General features: G+C 44.0%; 1 protein-coding gene across 4 annotated transcripts in view; it reads left to right on the top strand.

Moving 5' to 3' along the window:
* Nucleotides 1–18,829, top strand: part of LOC106604216 (glutamate receptor 3) — a 300,167-nt gene extending 281,338 nt beyond the window's left edge. The window contains exons 14-16 of one of the 4 annotated variants that reach the window (XM_045717883.1): nt 13,972–14,086; nt 15,622–15,869; nt 16,808–18,829. In XM_045717883.1, coding sequence (XP_045573839.1) covers nt 13,972–14,086; nt 15,622–15,867 — 361 coding nt within the window. In that variant the 3' untranslated portion in view covers nt 15,868–15,869; nt 16,808–18,829. Of the gene's footprint in view, nt 1–13,971; nt 15,870–16,807 lie in introns of those variants that run through there. The other 3 variants (XR_006769822.1, XR_006769823.1, XM_045717884.1) reach the window with 3 other exon arrangements.
* The last annotated feature ends 5,924 nt before the right edge of the window (nt 18,830–24,753 follow it).

The following is a 24,753-nucleotide window of genomic DNA, read 5'->3' on the forward strand; positions in this document are numbered from 1 at the left end:
CTATAGAGTAGAGCACCACCAGTCTGTTTCTATAGGGACTATAGAGTAGAGCACCACCAGTCTGTTTCTATAGGGACTGTAGAGTAGAGCACCACCAGTCTGTTTCTATAGGGGCTGTAGAGTAGAGCACCAGTCTGTTTCTATAGGGGCTGTAGAGTAGAGCACCACCAGTCTGTTTCTATAGGGACTTTAGAGTATAGCACCACCAGTCTGTTTCTATAGGGGCTGTAGAGTAGAGCACCACCAGTCTGTTTCTATAGGGGCTGTAGAGCAGAGCACCACCAGTCTGTTTCTATAGGTGCTGTAGAGTAGAGCACCACCAGTCTGTTTCTATAGGGACTATAGAGTAGAGCACCACCAGTCTGTTTCTATAGGGACTGTAGAGTAGAGCACCACCAGTCTGTTTCTATAGGGACTGTAGAGTAGAGCACCACCAGTCTGTTTCTATAGGGACTGTAGAGTAGAGCACCACCAGCCTGTTTCTATAGGGACTGTAGAGTAGAGCACCACCAGTCTGTTTCTATAGGGACTATAGAGTAGAGCACCACCAGTCTGTTTCTATAGGGGCTATAGAGTAGACCACCACCAGTCTGTTTCTATAGGGACTGTAGAGTAGAGCACCACCAGTCTGTTTCTATAGGGGCTGTAGAGTAGACCACCACCAGTCTGTTTCTATAGGGGCTGTAGAGTAGAGCACCACCAGTCTGTTTCTATAGGGACAATAGAGTAGAGAACCACCAGTCTGTTTCTATAGGGACTATAGAGTAGAGCACCACCAGTCTGTTTCTATAGGGACTGTAGAGTAGAGCACCACCAGTCTGTTTCTATAGGGACTGTAGAGTAGAGCACCACCAGTCTGTTTCTATAGGGGCTGTAGAGTAGAGTACCAGTCTGTTTCTATAGGGGCTGTAGAGTAGAGCACCACCAGTCTGTTTCTATAGTGACTATAGAGTAGAGCACCACCAGTCTGGTTCTATAGGGACTGTAGAGTAGAGCACCACCAGTCTGTTTCTATAGGGACTGTAGAGTAGAGCACCACCAGTCTGTTTCTTTAGGGGCTGTAGAGTAGAGTACCAGTCTGTGTCTATATTGGCTGTAGAATAGAGCACCACCAGTCTGTTTCGATAGGGACTGTAGAGTAGAGCACCACCAGTCTGTTTCTATAGGGGCTGTAGAGTATAGCACCACCAGTCTGTTTCTATAGGGACTATAGAGTACAGCACCACCAGTCTGTTTCTATAGGGACTATAGAGTAGAGCACCACCAGTCTCTTTCTATAGGGACTATAGAGTAGAGCACCACCAGTCTGTTTCTATAGGGGCTATAGAGTAGAGCACCACCAGTCTGTTTCTATAGGGACTATAGAGTAGAGCACCACCAGTCTGTTTCTATAGGGACTATAGAGTAGAGCACCAGCAGTCTGTTTCTACAGGGGCTGTAGAGTAGAGCACCACCAGTCTGTTTCTATAGGGGCTGTAGAGTATAGCACCACCAGTCTGTTTCTATAGGGGCTATAGAGTAGAGCACCACCAGTCTGTTTCTATAGAGGCTATATAGATCACTTCCAGTCTGTTTCTATAGGGGCTATATAGATCACTTCCAGTCTGTTTCTATAGGGGCTATATAGATCACTTCCAGGCTGATTCTATAGAGACTATATTGATCACTTCCAGTCTGTTTCTATAGTGGCTATATAGATCACTTCCAGTCTGTTTCTATAGTGGCTATATAGATTACTTCCAGTCTGTTTCTATAGGGGCTATATAGATCACTTCCAGTCTGTTTCTATAGGGACTATATTTAGCACTACCAGTCTGTTTCTATAGTGGCTATAGTAGAGCACTACCAGTCTGTTTCTATAGGGGCTATAGATAGAGCACTACCAGTCTGTTTCTATAGGGGCTATAGTAGAGCACTACCAGTCTGTTTCTATAGGGACTATAGTTTAGCACTACCAGACTGTTTCTATAGGGGCTATAGATTGAGCACTACCAGTCTGTTTCTATAGGGGCTATAGTAGAGCACCACCAGTCTGTTTCTATAGGGGCTGTAGAGTAGAGCACCACCAGTCTGTTTCTATAGGGACTATATAGAGCACCACCAGTCTGTTTCTATAGGGACTATATAGATCACTTCCAGTCTGTTTCTATAGGGGCTATATAGATCACTTCCAGTCTGTTTCTATAGGGACTATATAGATCACTTCCAGTCTGTTTCTATAGGGGCTATACAAATCACTTCCAGTATGTTTCTATAGGGGCTATACAGATCACTTCCAGTCTGTTTCTATAGGGGCTATAGAGTAGAGCACCACCAGTCTGTTTCTATAGGGACTATAGAGTAGAGCACCACCAGTCTGTTTCTATAGGGGCTGTAGAGTAGAGCACCACCAGTCTGTTTCTATAGGGGCTGTAGAGTAGAGCACCAACAGTCTGTTTCTATAGGGGCTGTAGAGTAGAGCACCACCAGTCTGTTTCTATAGGGGCTGTAGAGTAGAGCACCACCAATCTGTTTCTATAGGGGCTGTAGAGTATAGCACCACCAGTCTGTTTCTATAGGGACTATAGAGTAGAGCACCACCAGTCTGTTTCTATAGGGGCTGTAGAGTAGAGCACCACCAGTCTGTTTCTATAGGGACTGTAGAGTAGAGCACCACCAGTCTGTTTCTATAGGGACTATAGAGTAGAGCACCACCAGTCTGTTTCTATAGGGACTGTAGAGTAGAGCACCACCAGTCTGTTTCTATAGGGACTGTAGGGTAGAGCACCACCAGTCTGTTTCTATAGGGACTGTAGAGTAGAGCACCACCAGCCTGTTTCTATAGGGGCTGTAGAGTAGAGCACCACCAGTCTGTTTCTATAGGGGCTGTAGAGTAGAGCACCACCAGTCTGTTTCTATAGGGGCTGTAGAGTAGAGCACCACCAGTCTGTTTCTATAGGGGCTGTAGAGTAGAGCACCACCAGTCTGTTTCTATAGGGGCTGTAGAGCAGAGCACCACCAGTCTGTTTCTATAGGGGCTGTAGAGTAGAGCACCACCAGTCTGTTTCTATAGGGACTATAGAGTAGAGCACCACCAGTCTGTTTCTATAGGGACTGTAGAGTAGAGCACCACCAGTCTGTTTCTATAGGGACTGTAGAGTAGAGCACCACCAGTCTGTTTCTATAGGGGCTGTAGAGTAGAGCACCACCAGTCTGTTTCTATAGGGGCTGTAGAGTAGAGCACCACCAGTCTGTTTCTATAGGGGCTGTAGAGTAGAGCACCACCAGTCTGTTTCTATAGGGGCTGTAGAGTAGAGCACCACCAGTCTGTTTCTATAGGGGCTGTAGAGTAGAGCACCACCAGTCTGTTTCTATAGGGACTGTAGAGTAGAGCACCACCAGTCTGTATCTATAGGGGCTGTAGAGTAGAGCACCACCAGTCTGTTTCTATAGGGACTGTAGAGTAGAGCACCACCAGTCTGTTTCTATAGGGACTGTAGAGTAGAGCACCACCAGTCTGTTTCTATAGGGACTGTAGAGTAGAGCACCACCAGTCTGTTTCTATAGGGACTGTAGAGTAGAGCACCACCAGTCTGTTTCTATAGGGACTATAGAGTAGAGCACCACCAGTCTGTTTCTATAGGGACTGTAGAGTAGAGCACCACCAGTCTGTTTCTATAGGGGCTGTAGAGTAGAGCACCAGTCTGTTTCTATAGGGGCTGTAGAGTAGAGCACCACCAGTCTGTTTCTATAGGGACTGTAGAGTAGAGCACCACCAGTCTGTTTCTATAGGGGCTGTAGAGTAGAGCACCACCAGTCTGTTTCTATAGGGGCTGTAGAGCAGAGCACCACCAGTCTGTTTCTATAGGGGCTGTAGAGTAGAGCACCACCAGTCTGTTTCTATAGGGACTGTAGAGTAGAGCACCACCAGTCTGTTTCTATAGGGACTGTAGAGTAGAGCACCACCAGTCTGTTTCTATAGGGACTGTAGAGTAGAGCACCACCAGTCTGTTTCTATAGGGACTGTAGAGTAGAGCACCACCAGTCTGTTTCTATAGGGACTGTAGAGTAGCGCAACACCAGTCTGTTTCTATAGGGGCTGTAGAGTAGAGCGCCAGTCTGTTTCTATAGGGGCTGTAGAGTAGAGCACCACCAGTCTGTTTCTATAGGGACTGTAGAGTAGAGCACCACCAGTCTGTTTCTATAGGGGCTGTAGAGTAGAGCACCACCAGTCTGTTTCTATAGGGACAATAGAGTAGAGCACCACCAGTCTGTATCTATAGGGACTATAGAGTAGAGCACCACCAGTCTGTTTCTATAGGGACTGTAGAGTAGAGCACCACCAGTCTGTTTCTATAGGGACTGTAGAGTAGAGCACCACCAGTCTGTTTCTATAGGGGCTGTAGAGTAGAGCACCACCAGTCTGTTTCTATAGGGACAATAGAGTAGAGCACCACCAGTCTGTATCTATAGGGACTCTAGAGTAGAGCACCACCAGTCTGTTTCTATAGGGACTGTAGAGTAGAGCACCACCAGTCTGTTTCTATAGGGGCTGTAGAGTAGAGCACCACCAGTCTGTTTCTATAGGGGCTGTAGAGTAGACCACCACCAGTCTGTTTCTATAGGGGCTGTAGAGTAGAGCACCACCAGTCTGTTTCTATAGGGACAATAGAGTAGAGCACCACCAGTCTGTATCTATAGGGACTATAGAGTAGAGCACCACCAGTCTGTTTCTATAGGGACTGTAGAGTAGAGCACCACCAGTCTGTTTCTATAGGGACTGTAGAGTAGAGCACCACCAGTCTGTTTCTATAGGGACTGTAGAGTAGAGCACCACCAGTCTGTTTCTATAGGGACTGTAGAGTAGCGCAACACCAGTCTGTTTCTATAGGGGCTGTAGAGTAGAGCACCAGTCTGTTTCTATAGGGGCTGTAGAGTAGAGCACCACCAGTCTGTTTCTATAGGGACTGTAGAGTAGAGCACCACCAGTCTGTTTCTATAGGGGCTGTAGAGTAGAGCACCACCAGTCTGTTTCTATAGGGACAATAGAGTAGAGCACCACCAGTCTGTATCTATAGGGACTATAGAGTAGAGCACCACCAGTCTATTTCTATAGGGACTGTAGAGTAGAGCACCACCAGTCTGTTTCTATAGGGACTGTAGAGTAGAGCACCACCAGTCTGTTTCTATAGGGGCTGTAGAGTAGAGCACCACCAGTCTGTTTCTATAGGGACTATAGAGTAGAGCACCACCAGTCTGTATCTATAGGGACTGTAGAGTAGAGCACCACCAGTCTATTTCTATAGGGACTGTAGAGTAGAGCACCACCAGTCTGTTTCTATAGGGACTGTAGAGTAGAGCACCACCAGTCTGTTTCTATAGGGGCTGTAGAGTACACCACCACCAGTCTGTTTCTATAGGGGCTGTAGAGTAGAGCACCACCAGTCTGTTTCTATAGGGACAATAGAGTAGAGCACCACCAGTCTGTATCTATAGGGACTATAGAGTAGAGCACCACCAGTCTATTTCTATAGGGACTGTAGAGTAGAGCACCACCAGTCTGTTTCTATAGGGACTGTAGAGTAGAGCACCACCAGTCTGTTTCTATAGGGGCTGTAGAGTAGAGTACCAATCTGTTTCTATAGGGGCTGTAGAGTAGAGCACCACCAGTCTGTTTCTATAGGGACTGTAGAGTAGAGCACCACCAGTCTGTTTCTATAGGGACTGTAGAGTAGAGCACCACCAGTCTGTTTCTATAGGGACTGTAGAGTAGAGCACCACCAGTCTGTTTCTATAGGGGCTGTAGAGTAGAGTACCAGTCTCTGTTTCTATAGGGGCTGTAGAATAGAGCACCACCAGTCTGTTTCGATAGGGACTGTAGAGTAGAGCACCACCAGTCTGTTTCTATAGGGGCTGTAGAGTATAGCACCACCAGTCTGTTTCTATAGGGACTGTAGAGTAGAGCACCACCAGTCTGTTTCTATAGGGGCTGTAGAGTAGAGCACCACCAGTCTGTTTCTATAGGGACTATAGAGTAGAGCACCACCAGTCTGTATCTATAGGGACTGTAGAGTAGAGCACCACCAGTCTGTTTCTATAGGGACTGTAGAGTAGAGCACCACCAGTCTGTTTCTATAGGGACTGTAGAGTAGAGCACCACCAGTCTGTTTCTATAGGGGCTGTAGAGTAGAGCACCACCAGTCTGTTTCTATAGGGACAATAGAGTAGAGCACCACCAGTCTGTATCTATAGGGGCTGTAGAGTAGAGCACCACCAGTCTGTTTCTATAGGGACTGTAGAGTAGAGCACCACCAGTCTGTTTCTATAGGGACTGTAGAGTAGAGCACCACCAGTCTGTTTCTATAGGGGCTGTAGAGTAGAGTACCAATCTGTTTCTATAGGGGCTGTAGAGTAGAGCACCACCAGTCTGTTTCTATAGGGACTGTAGAGTAGAGCACCACCAGTCTGTTTCTATAGGGACTGTAGAGTAGAGCACCACCAGTCTGTTTCTATAGGGACTGTAGAGTAGAGCACCACCAGTCTGTTTCTATAGGGGCTGTAGAGTAGAGTACCAGTCTGTTTCTATAGGGGCTGTAGAGTAGAGCACCACCAGTCTGTTTCTATAGGGACTGTAGAGTAGAGCACCACCAGTCTGTTTCTATAGGGGCTGTAGAGTAGAGCACCACCAGTCTGTTTCTATAGGGGCTGTAGAGTAGAGCACCACCAGTCTGTTTCTATAGGGACTATAGAGTAGAGCACCACCAGTCTGTTTCTATAGGGACTGTAGAGTAGAGCACCACCAGTCTGTTTCTATAGGGACTATAGAGTAGAGCACCACCAGTCTGTTTCTATAGGGACTGTAGAGTAGAGCACCACCAGTCTGTTTCTATAGGGACTGTAGAGTAGAGCACCAGCAGTCTGTTTCTATAGGGGCTGTAGAGTAGAGCACCACCAGTCTGTTTCTATAGGGGCTGTAGAGTAGAGCACCACCAGTCTGTTTCTATAGGGGACTGTATAGAGCACCACCAGTCTGTTTCTATAGGGACTATAGTAGATCACTTCCAGTCTGTTTCTATAGGGGCTATATAGATCACTACCAGTCTGTTTCTATAGGGACTATATAGAGCACTTCCAGTCTGTTTCTATAGGGGCTATACAAATCACTTCCAGTATGTTTCTATAGGGGCTATAAAGATCACTTCCAGTCTGTTTCTATAGGGGCTATAGAGTAGAGCACCACCAGTCTGTTTCTATAGGGACTATAGAGTAGAGCACCACCAGTCTGTTTCTATAGGGGCTGTAGAGTAGAGCACCACCAGTCTGTTTCTATAGGGGCTGTAGAGTAGAGCACCAACAGTCTGTTTCTATAGGGGCTGTAGAGTAGAGCACCACCAGTCTGTTTCTATAGGGGCTGTAGAGTAGAGCACCACCAGTCTGTTTCTATAGGGGCTGTAGAGTAGAGCACCACCAGTCTGTTTCTATAGGGGCTATAGAGTAGAGCACCACCAGTCTGTTTCTATAGGGGCTGTAGAGTAGAGCACCACCAGTCTGTTTCTATAGGGACTATAGAGTAGAGCACCACCAGTCTGTTTCTATAGGGACTATAGAGTAGAGCACCACCAGTCTGTTTCTATAGGGACTATAGAGTAGAGCACCACCAGTCTGTTTCTATAGGGACTGTAGAGTAGAGCACCACCAGTCTGTTTCTATAGGGACTGTAGAGTAGAGCACCACCAGTCTGTTTCTATAGGGGCTGTAGAGTAGAGCACCAGTCTGTTTCTATAGGGGCTGTAGAGTAGAGCACCACCAGTCTGTTTCTATAGGGACTATAGAGTAGAGCACCACCAGTCTGTTTCATTAGGGGCTGTAGAGTAGAGCACCACCAGTCTGTTTCTATAGGGGCTGTAGAGTAGAGCACCACCAGTCTGTTTCTATAGGGGCTGTAGAGTAGAGCACCACCAGTCTGTTTCTATAGGGACTGTAGAGTAGAGCACCACCAGTCTGTTTCTATAGGGACTGTAGAGTAGAGCACCACCAGTCTGTTTCTATAGGGGCTGTAGAGTAGAGCACCACCAGTCTGTTTCTATAGGGACTATAGTAGAGCACCACCAGTCTGTTTCTATAGGGACTATAGAGTAGAGCACTACCAGTCTGTTTCTATAGGGGCTATAGTAGAGCACTACCAGTCTGTTTCTATAGGGACTATAGTAGAGCAATTCCAGTCTGTTTCTATAGGGGCTATACAAAGCACTTCCAGTATGTTTCTATAGGGGCTATACAGAGCACTTCCAGTCTGTTTCTATAGGGGCTGTAGAGTAGAGCACCACCAGTCTGTTTCTATAGGGACTGTAGAGTAGAGCACCACCAGTCTGTTTCTATAGGGGCTGTAGAGTAGAGCACCACCAGTCTGTTTCTATAGGGGCTGTAGAGTAGAGCACCACCAGTCTGTTTCTATAGGGGCTGTAGAGTAGAGCACCACCAGTCTGTTTCTATAGGGGCTGTAGAGTAGAGCACCACCAGTCTGTTTCTATAGGGGCTGTAGAGTAGAGCACCACCAGTCTGTTTCTATAGGGACTATAGAGTAGAGCACCACCAGTCTGTTTCTATAGGGGCTGTAGAGTAGAGCACCACCAGTCTGTTTCTATAGGGACTGTAGAGTAGAGCACCACCAGTCTGTTTCTATAGGGACTGTAGAGTAGAGCACCACCAGTCTGTTTCTATAGGGACTGTAGAGTAGAGCACCACCAGTCTGTTTCTATAGGGACTATAGAGTAGAGCACCACCAGTCTGTTTCTATAGGGACTATAGAGTAGAGCACCACCAGTCTGTTTCTATAGGGACTGTAGAGTAGAGCATCACCAGTCTGTTTCTATAGGGGCTGTAGAGTAGAGCACCACCAGTCTGTTTCTATAGGGGCTGTAGAGTAGAGCACCACCAGTCTGTTTCTATAGGGGCTGTAGAGTAGAGCACCACCAGTCTGTTTCTATAGGGGCTGTAGAGTAGAGCACCACCAGTCTGTTTCTATAGGGGCTGTAGAGCAGAGCACCACCAGTCTGTTTCTATAGGGGCTGTAGAGTAGAGCACCACCAGTCTGTTTCTATAGGGGCTGTAGAGTAGAGCACCACCAGTCTGTTTCTATAGGGGCTGTAGAGTAGAGCACCACCAGTCTGTTTCTATAGGGACTGTAGAGTAGAGCACCACCAGTCTGTTTCTATAGGGGCTGTAGAGTAGAGCACCACCAGTCTGTTTCTATAGGGGCTGTAGAGTAGAGCACCACCAGTCTGTTTCTATAGGGGCTGTAGAGTAGAGCACCACCAGTCTGTTTCTATAGGGGCTGTAGAGTAGAGCACCACCAGTCTGTTTCTATACGGGCTGTAGAGTAGAGCACCACCAGTCTGTTTCTATAGGGGCTGTAGTGTAGAGCACCACCAGTCTGTTTCTATAGGGACTGTAGAGTAGAGCACCACCAGTGTGTTTCTATAGGGACTGTAGAGTAGAGCACCACCAGTCTGTTTCTATAGGGGCTGTAGAGTAGAGCACCACCAGTCTGTTTCTATAGGGGCTGTAGAGTAGAGCACCACCAGTCTGTTTCTATAGGGACTGTAGAGTAGAGCACCACCAGTCTGTTTCTATAGGGGCTGTAGAGTAGAGCACCACCAGTCTGTTTCTATAGGGACTGTAGAGTAGTGCACCACCAGTCTGTTTCTATAGGGACTGTAAGTAGAGCACCACCAGTCTGTTTCTATAGGGGCTGTAGAGTAGAGCACTACCAGTCTGTTTCTATAGGGGCTGTAGAGTAGAGCACTACCAGTCTGTTTCTATAGGGACTATAGTAGAGCACTTCCAGTCTGTTTCTATAGGGGCTGTACAAATCACTTCCAGTATGTTTCTATAGGGGCTGTACAGAGCACTACCAGTCTGTTTCTATAGGGGCTATAGAGTAGAGCACCACCAGTCTGTTTCTATAGGGACTGTAGAGTAGAGCACCACCACCAGTCTGTTTCTATAGGGGCTGTAGAGTAGAGCACCACCAGTCTGTTTCTATAGGGGCTGTAGAGTAGAGCACCAACAGTCTGTTTCTATAGGGGCTGTAGAGTAGAGCACCACCAGTCTGTTTCTATAGGGGGTGTAGAGTAGAGCACCACCAGTCTGTTTCTATAGGGGCTGTAGAGTAGAGCACCACCAGTCTGTTTCTATAGAGACTATAGAGTAGAGCACCACCAGTCTGTTTCTATAGGGGCTGTAGAGTAGAGCACCACCAGTCTGTTTCTATAGGGACTATAGAGTAGAGCACCACCAGTCTGTTTCTATAGGGACTTTAGAGTATAGCACCACCAGTCTGTTTCTATAGGGGCTGTAGAGTAGAGCACCACCAGTCTGTTTCTATAGGGGCTGTAGAGCAGAGCACCACCAGTCTGTTTCTATAGGGGCTGTAGAGTAGAGCACCACCAGTCTGTTTCTATAGGGGCTATAGAGTAGAGCACCACCAGTCTGTTTCTATAGGGACTGTAGAGTAGAGCACCACCAGTCTGTTTCTATAGGGGCTGTAGAGTAGAGCACCACCAGTCTGTTTCTATAGGGGCTGTAGAGTAGAGCACCACCAGTCTGTTTCTATAGGGGCTGTAGAGTATAGCACCAGTCTGTTTCTATAGGGGCTGTAGAGTAGAGCACCACCAGTCTGTTTCTATAGGGACTGTAGAGTAGAGCACCACTAGTCTGTTTCTATACGGGCTGTAGAGTATAGCACCACCAGTCTGTTTCTATAGGGACTATAGTGTAGAGCACCACCAGTCTGTTTCTATAGGGACTGTAGAGTAGAGCACCACCAGTCTGTTTCTATAGGGACTGTAGAGTAGAGCACCACCAGTCTGTTTCTATAGGGACTGTAGAGTAGAGCACCACCAGTCTGTTTCTATAGGGGCTGTAGAGTAGAGCACCACCAGTCTGTTTCTATAGGGGCTGTAGAGTAGAGCACCACCAGTCTGTTTCTATAGGGACTGTAGAGTAGAGCACCACCAGTCTGTTTCTATAGGGGCTGTAGAGTAGAGCACCACCAGTCTGTTTCTATAGGGGCTGTAGAGTAGAGCACCACCAGTCTGTTTCTATAGGGGCTGTAGAGTAGAGCACCACCAGTCTGTTTCTATAGGGGCTGTAGAGTAGAGCACCACCAGTCTGTTTCTATAGGGGCTGTAGAGTAGAGCACCACCAGTCTGTTTCTATAGGGGCTGTAGAGTAGAGCACCACCAGTCTGTTTCTATAGGGGCTATAGAGTAGAGCACCACCAGTCTGTTTCTATAGGGGCTATAGAGTAGAGCACCACCAGTCTGTTTCTATAGGGACTGTAGAGTAGAGCACCACCAGTCTGTTTCTATAGGGACTATAGAGTAGAGCACCACCAGTCTGTTTCTATAGGGACTGTAGAGTAGAGCAACACCAGTCTGTTTCTATAGGGGCTGTAGAGTAGAGCACCACCAGTCTGTTTCTATAGGGGCTGTAGAGTAGAGACCACCAGTCTGTTTCTATAGGGGCTGTAGAGTAGAGCACCACCAGTCTGTTTCTATAGGGGACTGTAGAGTAGAGCACCACCAGTCTGTTTCTATAGGGGCTGTAGAGTAGAGCACCACCAGTCTGTTTCTATAGGGGCTGTAGAGCAGAGCACCACCAGTCTGTTTCTATAGGGGCTGTAGAGTAGAGCACCACCAGTCTGTTTCTATAGGGGCTGTAGAGTAGAGCACCACCAGTCTGTTTCTATAGGGGCTGTAGAGTAGAGCACCACCAGTCTGTTTCTATAGGGGCTGTAGAGTAGAGCACCACCAGTCTGTTTCTATAGGGACTGTAGAGTAGAGCACCACCAGTCTGTTTCTATAGGGGCTGTAGAGTAGAGAAACACCAGTCTGTTTCTATAGGGGCTGTAGAGTAGAGCACCACCAGTCTGTTTCTATAGGGACTGTAGAGTAGAGCACCACCAGTCTGTTTCTATAGGGGCTGTAGAGTAGAGCACCACCAGTCTGTTTCTATAGGGGCTGTAGAGTAGAGCACCACCAGTCTGTTTCTATAGGGGCTGTAGAGTAGAGCACCACCAGTCTGTTTCTATAGGGACTATAGAGTAGAGCACCACCAGTCTGTTTCTATAGGGGCTATAGAGTAGAGCACCACCAGTCTGTTTCTATAGGGGCTGTAGAGTAGAGCACCACCAGTCTGTTTCTATAGGGGCTATAGAGTAGAGCACCACCAGTCTGTTTCTATAGGGGCTGTAGAGTAGAGCACCACCAGTCTGTTTCTATAGGGGCTGTAGAGTAGAGCACCACCAGTCTGTTTCTATAGGGGCTGTAGAGTATAGCACCACCAGTCTGTTTCTATAGGGACTATAGAGTAGAGCACCACCAGTCTGTTTCTACAGGGACTATAGAGTAGAGCACCACCAGTCTGTTTCTATAGGGGCTGTAGAGTAGAGCACCACCAGTCTGTTTCTATAGGGGCTGTAGAGTAGAGCACCACCAGTCTGTTTCTATAGGGACTATAATAGAGCACTACCAGTCTGTTTCTATAGGGGCTATAGTAGAGCACCACCAGTCTGTTTCTATAGAGACTATAGATAGAGCACTACCAGTCTGTTTCTATAGGGGCTATAGAGTAGAGCACTACCAGTCTGTTTCTATAGTGGCTTGTAGAGCACTACCAGTCTGTTTCTATAGGGGCTGTAGGTATAGCACCACCAGTCTGTTTCTATAGGGGCTATAAGTAGAGCACCACCAGTCTGTTTCTATAGGGGCTGTAGAGTAGAGCACTACCAGTCTGTTTCTATAGGGGACTGTAGAGTAGAGCACCACCAGTCTGTTTCTATAGGGGCTGTAGAGTAGAGCACCACCAGTCTGTTTCTATAGAGACTATATAGATCACCTCCAGTCTGTTTCTATAGGGGCTATATAGAGCACCACCAGTCTGTTTCTATAGGGGCTATATAGATCACTTCCAGTCTGTTTCTATAGGGGCTATATAAATCACTTCCAGTCTGTTTCTATAGGGGCTATATAGAGCACCACATGAACAATCTTCCTTATTATGCATCATTAGTTTGTTGTTCACTCCAAACATAGCATCATAGCATCATAGCTTCATAAAAAAATGTTTGGGGGGCAATATACCGTGCACAGTTAAATTCACAATGTCAGTGGTAAGGCAGTGAGAAATTCCTAAATATATTTTTCAAATGACTTATCTGTTTCTTCTGATGAAACCATATTACAGAGAGAAACCTCATGTATTATTCCCCTGATGTGCCAAAGCTGAGCTTAAACAGCGGTAATATAACTGTAGTTTGGTTCTGTTGACAGTAATCCCTCCTCTAAGCGGATATAGTAAAGCCTACATCCAAAACGGTTTCCCCACCAATAAATAGCACAAGTTCTTCTAAAAAGGTTAATGTGAACCACCTTTTGCTTTATTCAGTATTTTAATGCTGACTTTCATGTCAAAATACATGACATTATTAGTGTCCCAAGATTCAAAGTTGATGTTGTCTTTGCAACCAAATCTCAGAGCCGCCTTGTGATGTTGCAGTAGGAGGCGTTGTAACGGCAGGGAAGATATCAGGTCAACAGTTGTATTCCTTTACTGTTACTCTTATTCAAGAGAAGGTTCTAGTTGGATCAAACTTGTTAAGTGCTGGTCAGAAAGCTACCCTGCTGTGCCCAAAAACTAACACCTTCCTCAGCTTTAGAAACTCTCAGACCAGCGGAGTGTACAGTCAGTACCTGCTCGTCCTGTTACCAGCTTCTGCCGATTACTCGAAGCGATAGGAGCAGGCCCTGGCCCTAGACTAGGGCTGGTCAATGACAACAAGGTAATAGACTAGAATGCCTGTTCTCTATGATGTGACAATGGCCAGGAGTCCTGCTCGATCGCTTTGTTATGACGTAATGTAAGCTATGAAGTTATGAATAACATAAAATAACATAATATGATGTTATTTATGTTATTTCCCACGTGAAGAACTCCTGTAAACCTTGCCGTATTGAAACTCAGTGAACAAGGCATCTTAGACAAGCTGAAAAACAAATGGTGGTACGATAAGGGTGAATGTGGAACCAAGGACTCTGGAAGTAAGGTCAGTCTCCGCAGGTCTTCTGTGCTGATTCCCAGTGTTCATATGAACAAATACTAAACTATACTGAAACATCTAGATTAGCTATACTGTCTATCCCTTTACCTCTTAGTATGTTATTTATTCATACAAACAACATTCTGCCACATACGTGTAACAAAAATGGAGAAGTGGCTCCAATCCAATATGCACTATTCCCCCAATTCTAATCACATCCCAAAAATATTTTGTTGGGCTTATGTTAATGTTAAAGTAATTTTTATAGAAATAGGTAGTGATTTTTTTTCCCCACACAAACTGTAATGGTACATTCCATTAGGATATGCTTGGGGAAGTTGTAAATTGTGTAAAATAATCAAACACCATCATTGAATAGTTGTTGACTAGCTGTTGACCTGAAGTGCTCTTTTTGCTCATTTTCACACTTTACATTCATGATATTCTTACCATTATGCTGCCGTTTCTTTTTACTAAAACGTTTCATTCAAATTTGATTTATCTGTGTTGTTACTAGGTTGCATGGAATTGTTTCTATTGGGAACTTTACTAACTTCCTGTGGTGGGGTGAACAAACAAAGTGTTCTTGTTGCTTCCAATTAACTTCAGTAAGGTGTTACAACACCATGAGGTGTTTTTCAGGTCTTTGTCTGAACAAGGAGTTGCAATGAAGAGATCTTGTTGTTTCCACCCCACATGAAGTCTAAGAACGTAATACTCCTCTTAATTTAACCCTCTGAGACCATAACCAGGCTAATGAACTAACAGATCAGTGTCTGTAGCCTCGACGGCTTAGCTAGATATTTTCCACAGATATAAACTCTCAGTCAAACCTCAAAGGGTTAAACTGCAAATGGTAAAACTCTCATGAACAAATTTTCAATAAACATGTTTGGGAAGTAAGCAGCAGCAAAATGGTTTGATTCCATTCTTAAAATGGCTTTTTGGATTTTTTTTTATGTCAGAGATTTGACTACATAGTATCACAGTGTACCAAGACATTTTTTTTCAGGACAGGGCTTGAAATGTTGACCTTTGAGTTACTGACCACAGCTTCCTTATATGGAAGAAGACCTGTAGAATAGGGGAAGCTCTACATTCACCTAGATCAAACTAAAGCGGTGACTCGTCTCTCCTTCATTGGAGAGTGGTCTGACTATGGTGTTCAGATGTTCCTCACAACTTCTTGGACCACTATAGGAAAGCCAGTCCAATCTGGACCTCTTCTAGAGTCAACCTCAGCCATCCTTTACTTTGTCAACCTTCTGTTGCTATTAGCCTCTGGAGTCTGTAGTATGATCTGCCATTGGTAGCATCAGAAACGTTTCAGTCTCAGAGAGAGAGTTTGTAGAAGGGTCTGATAATAGAGTATCCATGTGAGTTCTGAGTGTTAGGTATTTTACTGTTATATCAACAAGATTGTAAGGACCAGTTGGAGGCCTATAGATACTTTGCTTTAGAGCCGTACTGGTAGGCTGCACTGTTCTCTACAGAACTCTCTCCACCGCAAACCCTCTAACTATGTTCTTCACATTCCCCAGGACAAGACAAGTGCTCTCAGCCTGAGCAATGTGGCTGGAGTCTTCTATATTCTGGTTGGAGGGCTGGGGCTGGCCATGATGGTGGCTCTGATTGAGTTCTGTTACAAATCGCGTGCAGAAACCAAACGGCTCAAACTAGCAAAGAATGCTGAGAAATTGAAGCCAGCTCCCCCGACCAACCCCCAGAACTTTGCCACGTACCGAGAAGGTTACAACGTGTATGGGACAGAGAGCGTTAAGATCTAAGGGTAATGACGACGCTGCTCTCTTCCTGATTCTGTCTCTGTGACATCTGAAACATTTAGTTTCTTCTGGTGGTGTCGTTGGTGTTGAATGATTCATTTGTTTGTTTGTGTTGTTGTCAAGCTGTTGGTGTGATTTTGTAACACTTTATCACTCTTGACTTGGACATACCCACAACAGACACCCCAACATTACATTTACAATTCCCGAACACTGTTACAGACTTGACATTGCTCCATACTGTGTGTGACTACAGGTAAATCCTTTCACGGGCCGCCTAAGTGTTTTTTCGGGTCTAATATTAATACTAATACTAATATTTCTTTACACTGTCAAGATGGGGGCCTCTAAATTATTTCTAAAATTCAGCCGCCCCGACGGGCCGGCCTAGCCCCCTTCCACACCCCCTGCCTCGCCCACCACCTAAACCCCTTTTTTTATTCAGAAAAAAACCTGCACTGTCGTGTTCTTGACACCACGAACAGTTAATTGAATTCAACATAATTTTTTTTTGAGTAACCCATCAAAAAACATTGAAACACTCCCTCTTTATCTCGTAAACACTCACACTTTATCGAGCTTAATGTTTCAGTTTACTCAGTAGAATGTTCTAGCGGCATCTGCTAATCGTTAATAGCTAAGCTAATGTCCCAAGTAATACTGGCACACATCATGACTCAACCATTTCAACCTAATGATACATCTCATCTCATTCACCATTTAACAGACCTATCACCCATGTGTCGCTGTGTGAGAATCTCAAATTGCGTTTCATTGATTCCTCACGTCCTCTCGCCTCAAAACTCATTGAATGAGAAGGTCAGAGGGGAGGGACCACTGACTTCTCATCCAATTGGTTTTGAGAAGGAGGCAAGGAGAGAGGACGTGAGGAATCAAGTAAATGCAGTTGATATTATCCCTGTACTTCCTTCCTGTAAAACAGGTATCATACGCTTCAGCTAGACCAGGTACGGTACCCCTTACCAACGACTGTGACTACTGACCCCATGATGAAACGACATGAACACGTCGGGATGGGGGTTTCCTCAACTGCAGCTAAATCCTTTCCTGGCGGCAAATGGCGACGATAATCTGCAATGAAGACATGACAGGACTGGTGACATGAAGAATTTAAATCAGTTTACTCCAGTGCCTTATGTATGAAACACTCAGAGACTCACAGAATTACTTAGAACAATGCAACTAATCACAACTCACAAACACACAAACAACTAAACAACTAAACAGACAAATAAACAGAAAGACAGGATTGTTTTATGTACATTTATTTGAGATGCTGTGACGAACTAAGAAGATAAAAGAGAGAGAGATACCTAAAGCCATCACTTGCACCCCAAGCACATTTCCAAGTGCCCGTACAGAAAATGAATACGATATTACAGATGATAAATTGTTTTTTTCTGCTAAGGGAATTTGATCAGATTATCCTAATTATTCTTGCAGGCCAGGTTTTTACTGGTTAAATGTGTTTTAAAATACGTTTGTTGTAGGCACTGTACAGTAAGTCACTTATTATTAGAAGATAGCTTGTTATATTGCTGTGACCTTGGAATTGTTTTGAAAGATGAATCAGTTGGTTAAATATGCTGGAGCAAAAATGATATTGTATTGTTGTTGTCCATGACTCTGAGACCAGGCAGTGGTAGTGCATCTGAAATGGCCCCCTATTCCCTATGGAGTGCACTACTTCTGACTAGAGCCTCTGGTCAAAAGTAGTGCACTATATAGGGAATAGGGTGTCATTCTTGACGTACGCACAGGGACTCTTGAACGAGATGAATGTGAGATGCAGCATTTGGCGCTACAAAACTTAAACAGGCCATCTCACAATCCCAGTATACTGCCAACAGCGTTATTAAAAAATGCAGAGGACTGTCTGAGCAAGTTTCATAGTTGAGTACCTCTCCCAGTGTGTTTTATGGTGTGTAGAATATGAAGAGAAAACTCACTCACACGATGGCGCTCCAAAATAGGCTGCTTGTAACTGGATGTTCATGTAACCTAAAATCATTCAAGTCTTCTGTACAAGCAACTAAAACCAAACCAAATAGGACATTCAAAAGTAGATGAACTGCAATTCAAACAGTTTGGCTTTTCACCCGTAGTAATATGGATGACCTTGCTATTTAAAGAATAAGCTGTGGTTTGATGATTTGCTTTCAATTTTAATTTCATTATAGTGTTTTGTGAATTTACTTAGTTAATGAAATAAATGAATAATATAAATAATTACAAAGAGACCATGGATTACTACAAGGCACTTACGCTTACTACATTTCCCTTTTCTGTTCTACAGACTGGGATTCCATACTACATTCCCTTTTCTGTTCTACAGACTGGGATTCCATACTACATTCCCTTTTCTGTTCTACAGACTGGGATTCCATACTACATTCCCTTTTCTGTTCTACAGACTGGGATTCCATACTACATTCCCTTTTCTGTTCTACAGACTGGGATTCCATACTACATTCCCTTTTCTGTTCTACAGACTGGGATTCCATACTACATTCCCTTTTCTGTTCTACAGACTGGGATTCCATACTACATTTCCCTTTTCTGTTCTACAGACTGGGATTCCATACTACATTTCCCTTTTCTGTTCTACAGACTGGGATTCCATACTACATTCCCTTTTCTGTTCTACAGACTGGGATTCCATACTACATTCCCTTTTCTGTTCTACAGACTGGGATTCCATACTACATTCCCTTTTCTGTTCTACAGACTGGGATTCCATAGGATTTAGGAAGACATTTAATCACCTAAAACCGTGGAAAGATAGTTTAACACACAAAAAAGAAAAACAATTCTTATAAAGGGAAGAAATAGGATATAAACATTTGTAAAGAATGAGACGTGTACATTTATTTAAATTAGATTTATTTATTAAGGCTACACAAGAAAGGAGTGATGGTTTCCCAATTTTTCTAAGAAATTGCATGTAAAATACGTAATTACTTATTACAAGCTCTTCTAACTTACATCAGATTGTACAGTAGAAATACAACCACGGTTATTCTTTAGTGAGACAGTTCCTTTTCTTTTGTGAGTTCACTTCACACAGAGAGAATTGCCAAGCAGCTTAGCGACTACTACAAAAGACTCTGAATCTGCATGTGTGTATATCATTAATGATCTTCATTAGAGAGGAGCTGTAAAGAGAATTTTCATACATTTTGTAAATAAACCTGTATAGAAAAAAAAACATGTTTCTGTGCTTTTAATTATTGTATGAACGTATGTTTACCTGCACAGCGGAGTTTATTCACACACACACACACACACACACACACACACACACACACACACACACACACACACACACACACACACACACACACACACATAGCAATACCTCCAGTCATCACTCCAAGAATGTGTAAGCTATGCATCTATCGTTTTATCTGAAAGGAAATTCCCTGTTTTGCAACATACTGTACAAGCCACATGTGAACTGCATTACCAGTCAAAAGTTCGCACCTACTCATTAAAGGGTTTTTCTTTATTTTTTACTATTTTCCACATTGTAGAATTATAGTGAAGGCATCAAAACTATGAAACAACACATATGGAATCATGTAGCAACCAAAAAACTGTTAATCAAATCAAAATATATTTTCTATTGTAGATTTTTCAAAGTAGCCACCCTTTGCCTTGATGACAGCTTTGCACACTCTTGACATTCTTTCCACAGGAAAGGAAGACCCAGAGTTACCTCTGCTGCAGAGGATAAGTTCATTAGAGTTACCAGCCTCAGAAATTGTAGCCCAAATAAATGCATCACAGAGTTCAAGTAACAGACACATCTCAACATCAACTGTTCAGAGGAGACTGTGTGAATCAGGCCTTAATGGTTGAATTGCTGCAAAGAAACCACTACTAAAGGACACCATTAACAAGAAGAGACTTGCTTGGGCCAAGAAACACAACCAATGGACATTAGACTGGTGGAAATCTGTCCTTTGGTCTGATGAGTCCAAATGTGAGACTTTTGTTTCCAACTGCTGTGTCTTTGTGAGACACAGAGTAAGAGGAAGGATGATATCTGCATGTGTGGTTCTCACCATGAAGCATGGAGGAGGAGGTGTGATGGTGCGGGGGTGCTTTGCTGGTGACACTGTCAGTGATTTATTTAGAATTCAAGGCACCCTTAACCAGCATGGCTACCACAGCATTCTGCATCGATACGCCATCCCATCTGGTTTGGGCTTAGTAGGAATATAATTTGTTTTTCACAAGGACAATGACCCAACACACCTCCAGGCTGTCTAAGGACTATTTGAACAAGAAGGAGATGTGGGAACTCCTTCAATAATGTTGGAAAAGCATTCCAGGTGAAGCTGGTTGAGAGGATGCCAAGAGTGTGCAAAGCTGTCATCAAGGCAAAGGGTGGCTTTGAAGAACATAAAATATATTTTGATTTGTTTAACACCTTTTTGGTTTCTACATGATTCCATATGTGTTATTTCATAGTTTTGATGTCTTCACTATTATTCTACAATGTAGAAAATAGTAACAGTAAAGATAAACCCTTTAATGAGAAGGTGTGTCCAAACGTTTGACTGGTTCTGTATATAACTCAGTTCCAGTACCTTTAAAGCCTTCTGAAAAACAGGATGAGAAAAAGTTGTTTTATTAAATGGCTGGTTATTGAGCAGTTAGATAGTGTGAGGGTCAGGCCTGGATCAATATTTCTACAGAATCATCTGCTGCCTCAAACCGTCTCCCATTTAAATTGATTGAGAGTCTCATTGACATCTTCATTGGCCATCTGAACACTCTGTGTTCTCTCTCTCTCTCTCTCTCTCTCTCTCTCTCTCTCTCTCTCTCTCTCTCTCTCTCTCTCTCTCTCTCTCTGTGTCTTCATGAGAAGATACATCTCTTTGTGACAATAATCAATAATGTGTCATTATAACCTGAGGAAACCATTTCAAACCCAGAGCACATGAACCTACAATGGCAAGACAGTGATCAAACATGGTAGCCTGGTTTCTGGGATGAGCAGAAAGTAATACTCTTCCAGAGCAGAGAGAAATGCTTGTGGATTGATGAGTACATAGTACAGCTGTTAAGTACAAAACCCCCCATCAACAGGACTACTGGTATCATGATGTATCTATAGGTCTACTGGTATCATGATGTATCTATAGGACTACTGGTATCATGATGTATCTATAGGTCTACTGGTATCATGATGTATCTATAGGCCTACTGGTATCATGATGTATCTATAGGTCTACTGGTATCATGATGTATCTATAGGTCTACTGGTATCATGATGTATCTATAGGCCTACTGGTATCATGATGTATCTATAGGCCTACTGGTATCATGATGTATCTATAGGCCTACTGGTATCATGATGTATCTATAGGCCTACTGGTATCATGATGTATCTATAGGCCTACTGGTATCATGATGTATCTATAGGCCTATGTATACTAATACACTCTAACATACAGAATACTACTTATATAGACATTTCACACATTAGTGAAAAGAAAAACATTCTTCCACCAGCATAATGCATGTGGACACACACACACACACACACACACACACACACACACACACACACACACACACACACACACACACACACACACACACACACACACACACACACACACACACACACACAGAGGGCTCGGTTCAATCTGTAGGGCAGAAGCCCTGCGTTATAGTGCTCTTGAAAGGTCCTTTCTGGTCGATTGAACATATTCAACATTTACCGTGAATGCAGTCCTCCTTCATCGCAGGAACTTTGTATTTTCTAAAATTCAGATATTCAGCATTACTATTTCATTCATATTTATCTTTCTTTCTCTCTGCATTGTTGGGATGGGCCCATAAAGCATTTCACTGTTGGTCTGCACCTGTTGTTTAAGAGATATGTGACAATTTGTTTTGATTTGATTCAGCGCTATGGATTGAATGAAGCCCATACATTATTCTATACATCTAATGATCGTGGACTTCAGGAAACAGCAGAGGGAGCAGCCCCCTATCCACATCGACGGAACCGCAGTGGAGAAGGTGGAAAGCTTTAAGTTCCTCGGCGTACACATCATGGACAAACTGAAATGGTCCAACCACACAGACAGTGTGGTGAAGATGGTGCAACAGCGCCTCTTCAACCTCAGGAGGCTGAAGAAATGTGGCTTGTGACCAAAAACAAACTTCTACAGATGCACAATTGAGAGCATCCTGTCGGGCTGTATCACCACCTGGTACGGCAACTGCACTGCCCTCAACCGCAGGGCTCTCCAGAGGGTGGTGCGATCTGCACAACGCATCACCGGGGGCAAACTACCTGCCCTCCAGGACACCTACAGCACCTGATGTCACAGGAAGACCAAGAATATCATCAAGGACAACAACCACCCGAGCCACAGCCTGTTCACCCCGCTATCATCCAGAAGGCGAGGTCAGTACAGGTGCATCAAAGCTGGGACCGAGAGACTGAAAAACAGCTTCTATCTGAAGGCCATCAGACTGTTAAACAGCCATCACTAATACAGTGAGGCTGCTGCCAACATACAGACTCAAATCATTAGCCACTTTAATAAATGGATCACTAGTCACTTTAATAATGCCACTTTAATAATGTATAAATATCCTGCTTTACTCATCCCATATGTATCTACTGTATTTTATACCATCTACAGCATCTTGCCTATGCCGCTCTTGCATTGTTCATCCATATATTTATATGTATATATTCTTATTCCATTCCTTTACTTAGATTTGTGTATTAGGTAGTTGTTGTGGAATTGTTAGATTACATGTTAGATATTGCTGCACTGTTGGAACTAGAAGCACAAGCATTTTGCTACACTCGCATTACCATCTGCTAACCATGTGTATGTTATCAATAACATTTGATTTGATTTGATACATTAGGGAACAAGTTACTGTGTACATTACTCAAACACCACCTTCCTGTGTGCTGTCGTGTGGTAAATGCATTCCCAGTTCCAGGCTACGCTGACTGGTCTGTCCAGTGTCTAAACACACACTAACACACACATACACACTGACTGGTCTGTCCAGTGTCTAAACACACACTAACACACACATACACACTGACTGGTCTGTCCAGTGTCTAAACACACACTAACACACACATACACACTGACTGGTCTGTCCAGTGTCTAAACACACACTAACACACACATACACACTGACTGGTCTGTCCAGTGTCTAAACACACACTAACACACACATACACACTGACTGGTCTGTCCAGTGTCTAAACACACACTAACACACACATACACACTGACTGGTCTGTCCAGTGTCTAAACACACACTAACACACACATACACACTGACTGGTCTGTCCAGTGTCTAAACACACACTAACACACACATACACACTGACTGGTCTGTCCAGTGTCTAAACACACACTAACACACACATACACACTGACTGGTCTGTCCAGTGTCTAAACACACACTAACACACACATACACACTGACTGGTCTGCCACGGCTCAAACAACACAACCAAATATGATTTTAAAAAATATATAATATTTCACCTTTATTTAACCAGGTTGAGAACAAGTTCTCATTTACAACTGCGACCTGGCCAAGATAAAGCAAAGCAGTTCGACACATACAACAACACAGAGTTACACATGGAGTAAAACAAACATACAGTCAATAATACAGTAGAAAAATAAGTCTATATACAATGTGAGCAAATGAGGTGAGATAAGGGAGGTAAAGGCAATAAATAGGCCATGGTGGCAAAGTAAATACAACATAGCAAGTAAAACACTGGAATGGTATATTAAAGTAAAACACTGGAATGGTATATTAAAGTATAACACTGGAATGGTATATTAAAGTATAACACTGGAATGGTATATTAAAGTAAAACACTGGAATGGTATATTAAAGTATAACACTGGAATGGTAGATTAAAGTATAACACTGGAATGGTAGATTAAAGTAAAACATGAACTTGGCAGCTGACCAATAGTTCTTTATTTTTCTCTGGATGTAGACAAACAGTATTATTCACACACACACACACACACACACACACACACACACACACACACACACACACACACACACACACACACACACACACACACACACACACACACACACACACACACACACACACACACACACACACACACACACACACACACACACACACACACCACCATAGACAAACACACAACCACACTAGGCAGGCCAGAGGAACAAACCCAGCCAAGGAAATGGTATTGTACTCTCTACAAACTCATTTTTGTCCAAGCATCAAAGGATGTTTTTTTGGGGGGGGTCCCTTCTTGTCTTTCTTTGGCTGGACTCTTTTTAATCAGAATCATTAACAGAACAAGACAGCATGGGGAGAGTGATACTGACAGACAGGAACACTACAGACAGCATGGGGAGAGTGAGGCTGACAGACAGGAACACTACAGACAGCATGGGGAGAGTGATACTGACAGACAGGAACACTACAGACAGCATGGGGAATGAACCAACAGACAGGAACACTACAGACAGCATGGGGAGAGTGATACCAACAGACAGGAACACTACAGACAGCATGGGGAGAGTGATACTGACAGACAGGAACACTACAGACAGCATGGGGAGAGTGATACCGACAGACAGGAACACTACAGACAGCATGGGGAGAGTGAGGCCGACAGACAGGAACACTACAGACAGCATGGGGAGAGTGATGCTGACAGACAGGAACACTACAGACAGCATGGGGAGAGTGATACTGACAGACAGGAACACTACAGACAGCATGGGGAGAGTGAGGCCGACAGACAGGAACACTACAGACAGCATGGGGAGAGTGATACCAACAGACAGGAACACTACAGA

This window comes from Salmo salar, chromosome ssa05 (assembly GCF_905237065.1).
Source record: "Salmo salar chromosome ssa05, Ssal_v3.1, whole genome shotgun sequence".
Lineage (NCBI taxonomy): Eukaryota > Metazoa > Chordata > Actinopteri > Salmoniformes > Salmonidae > Salmo > Salmo salar.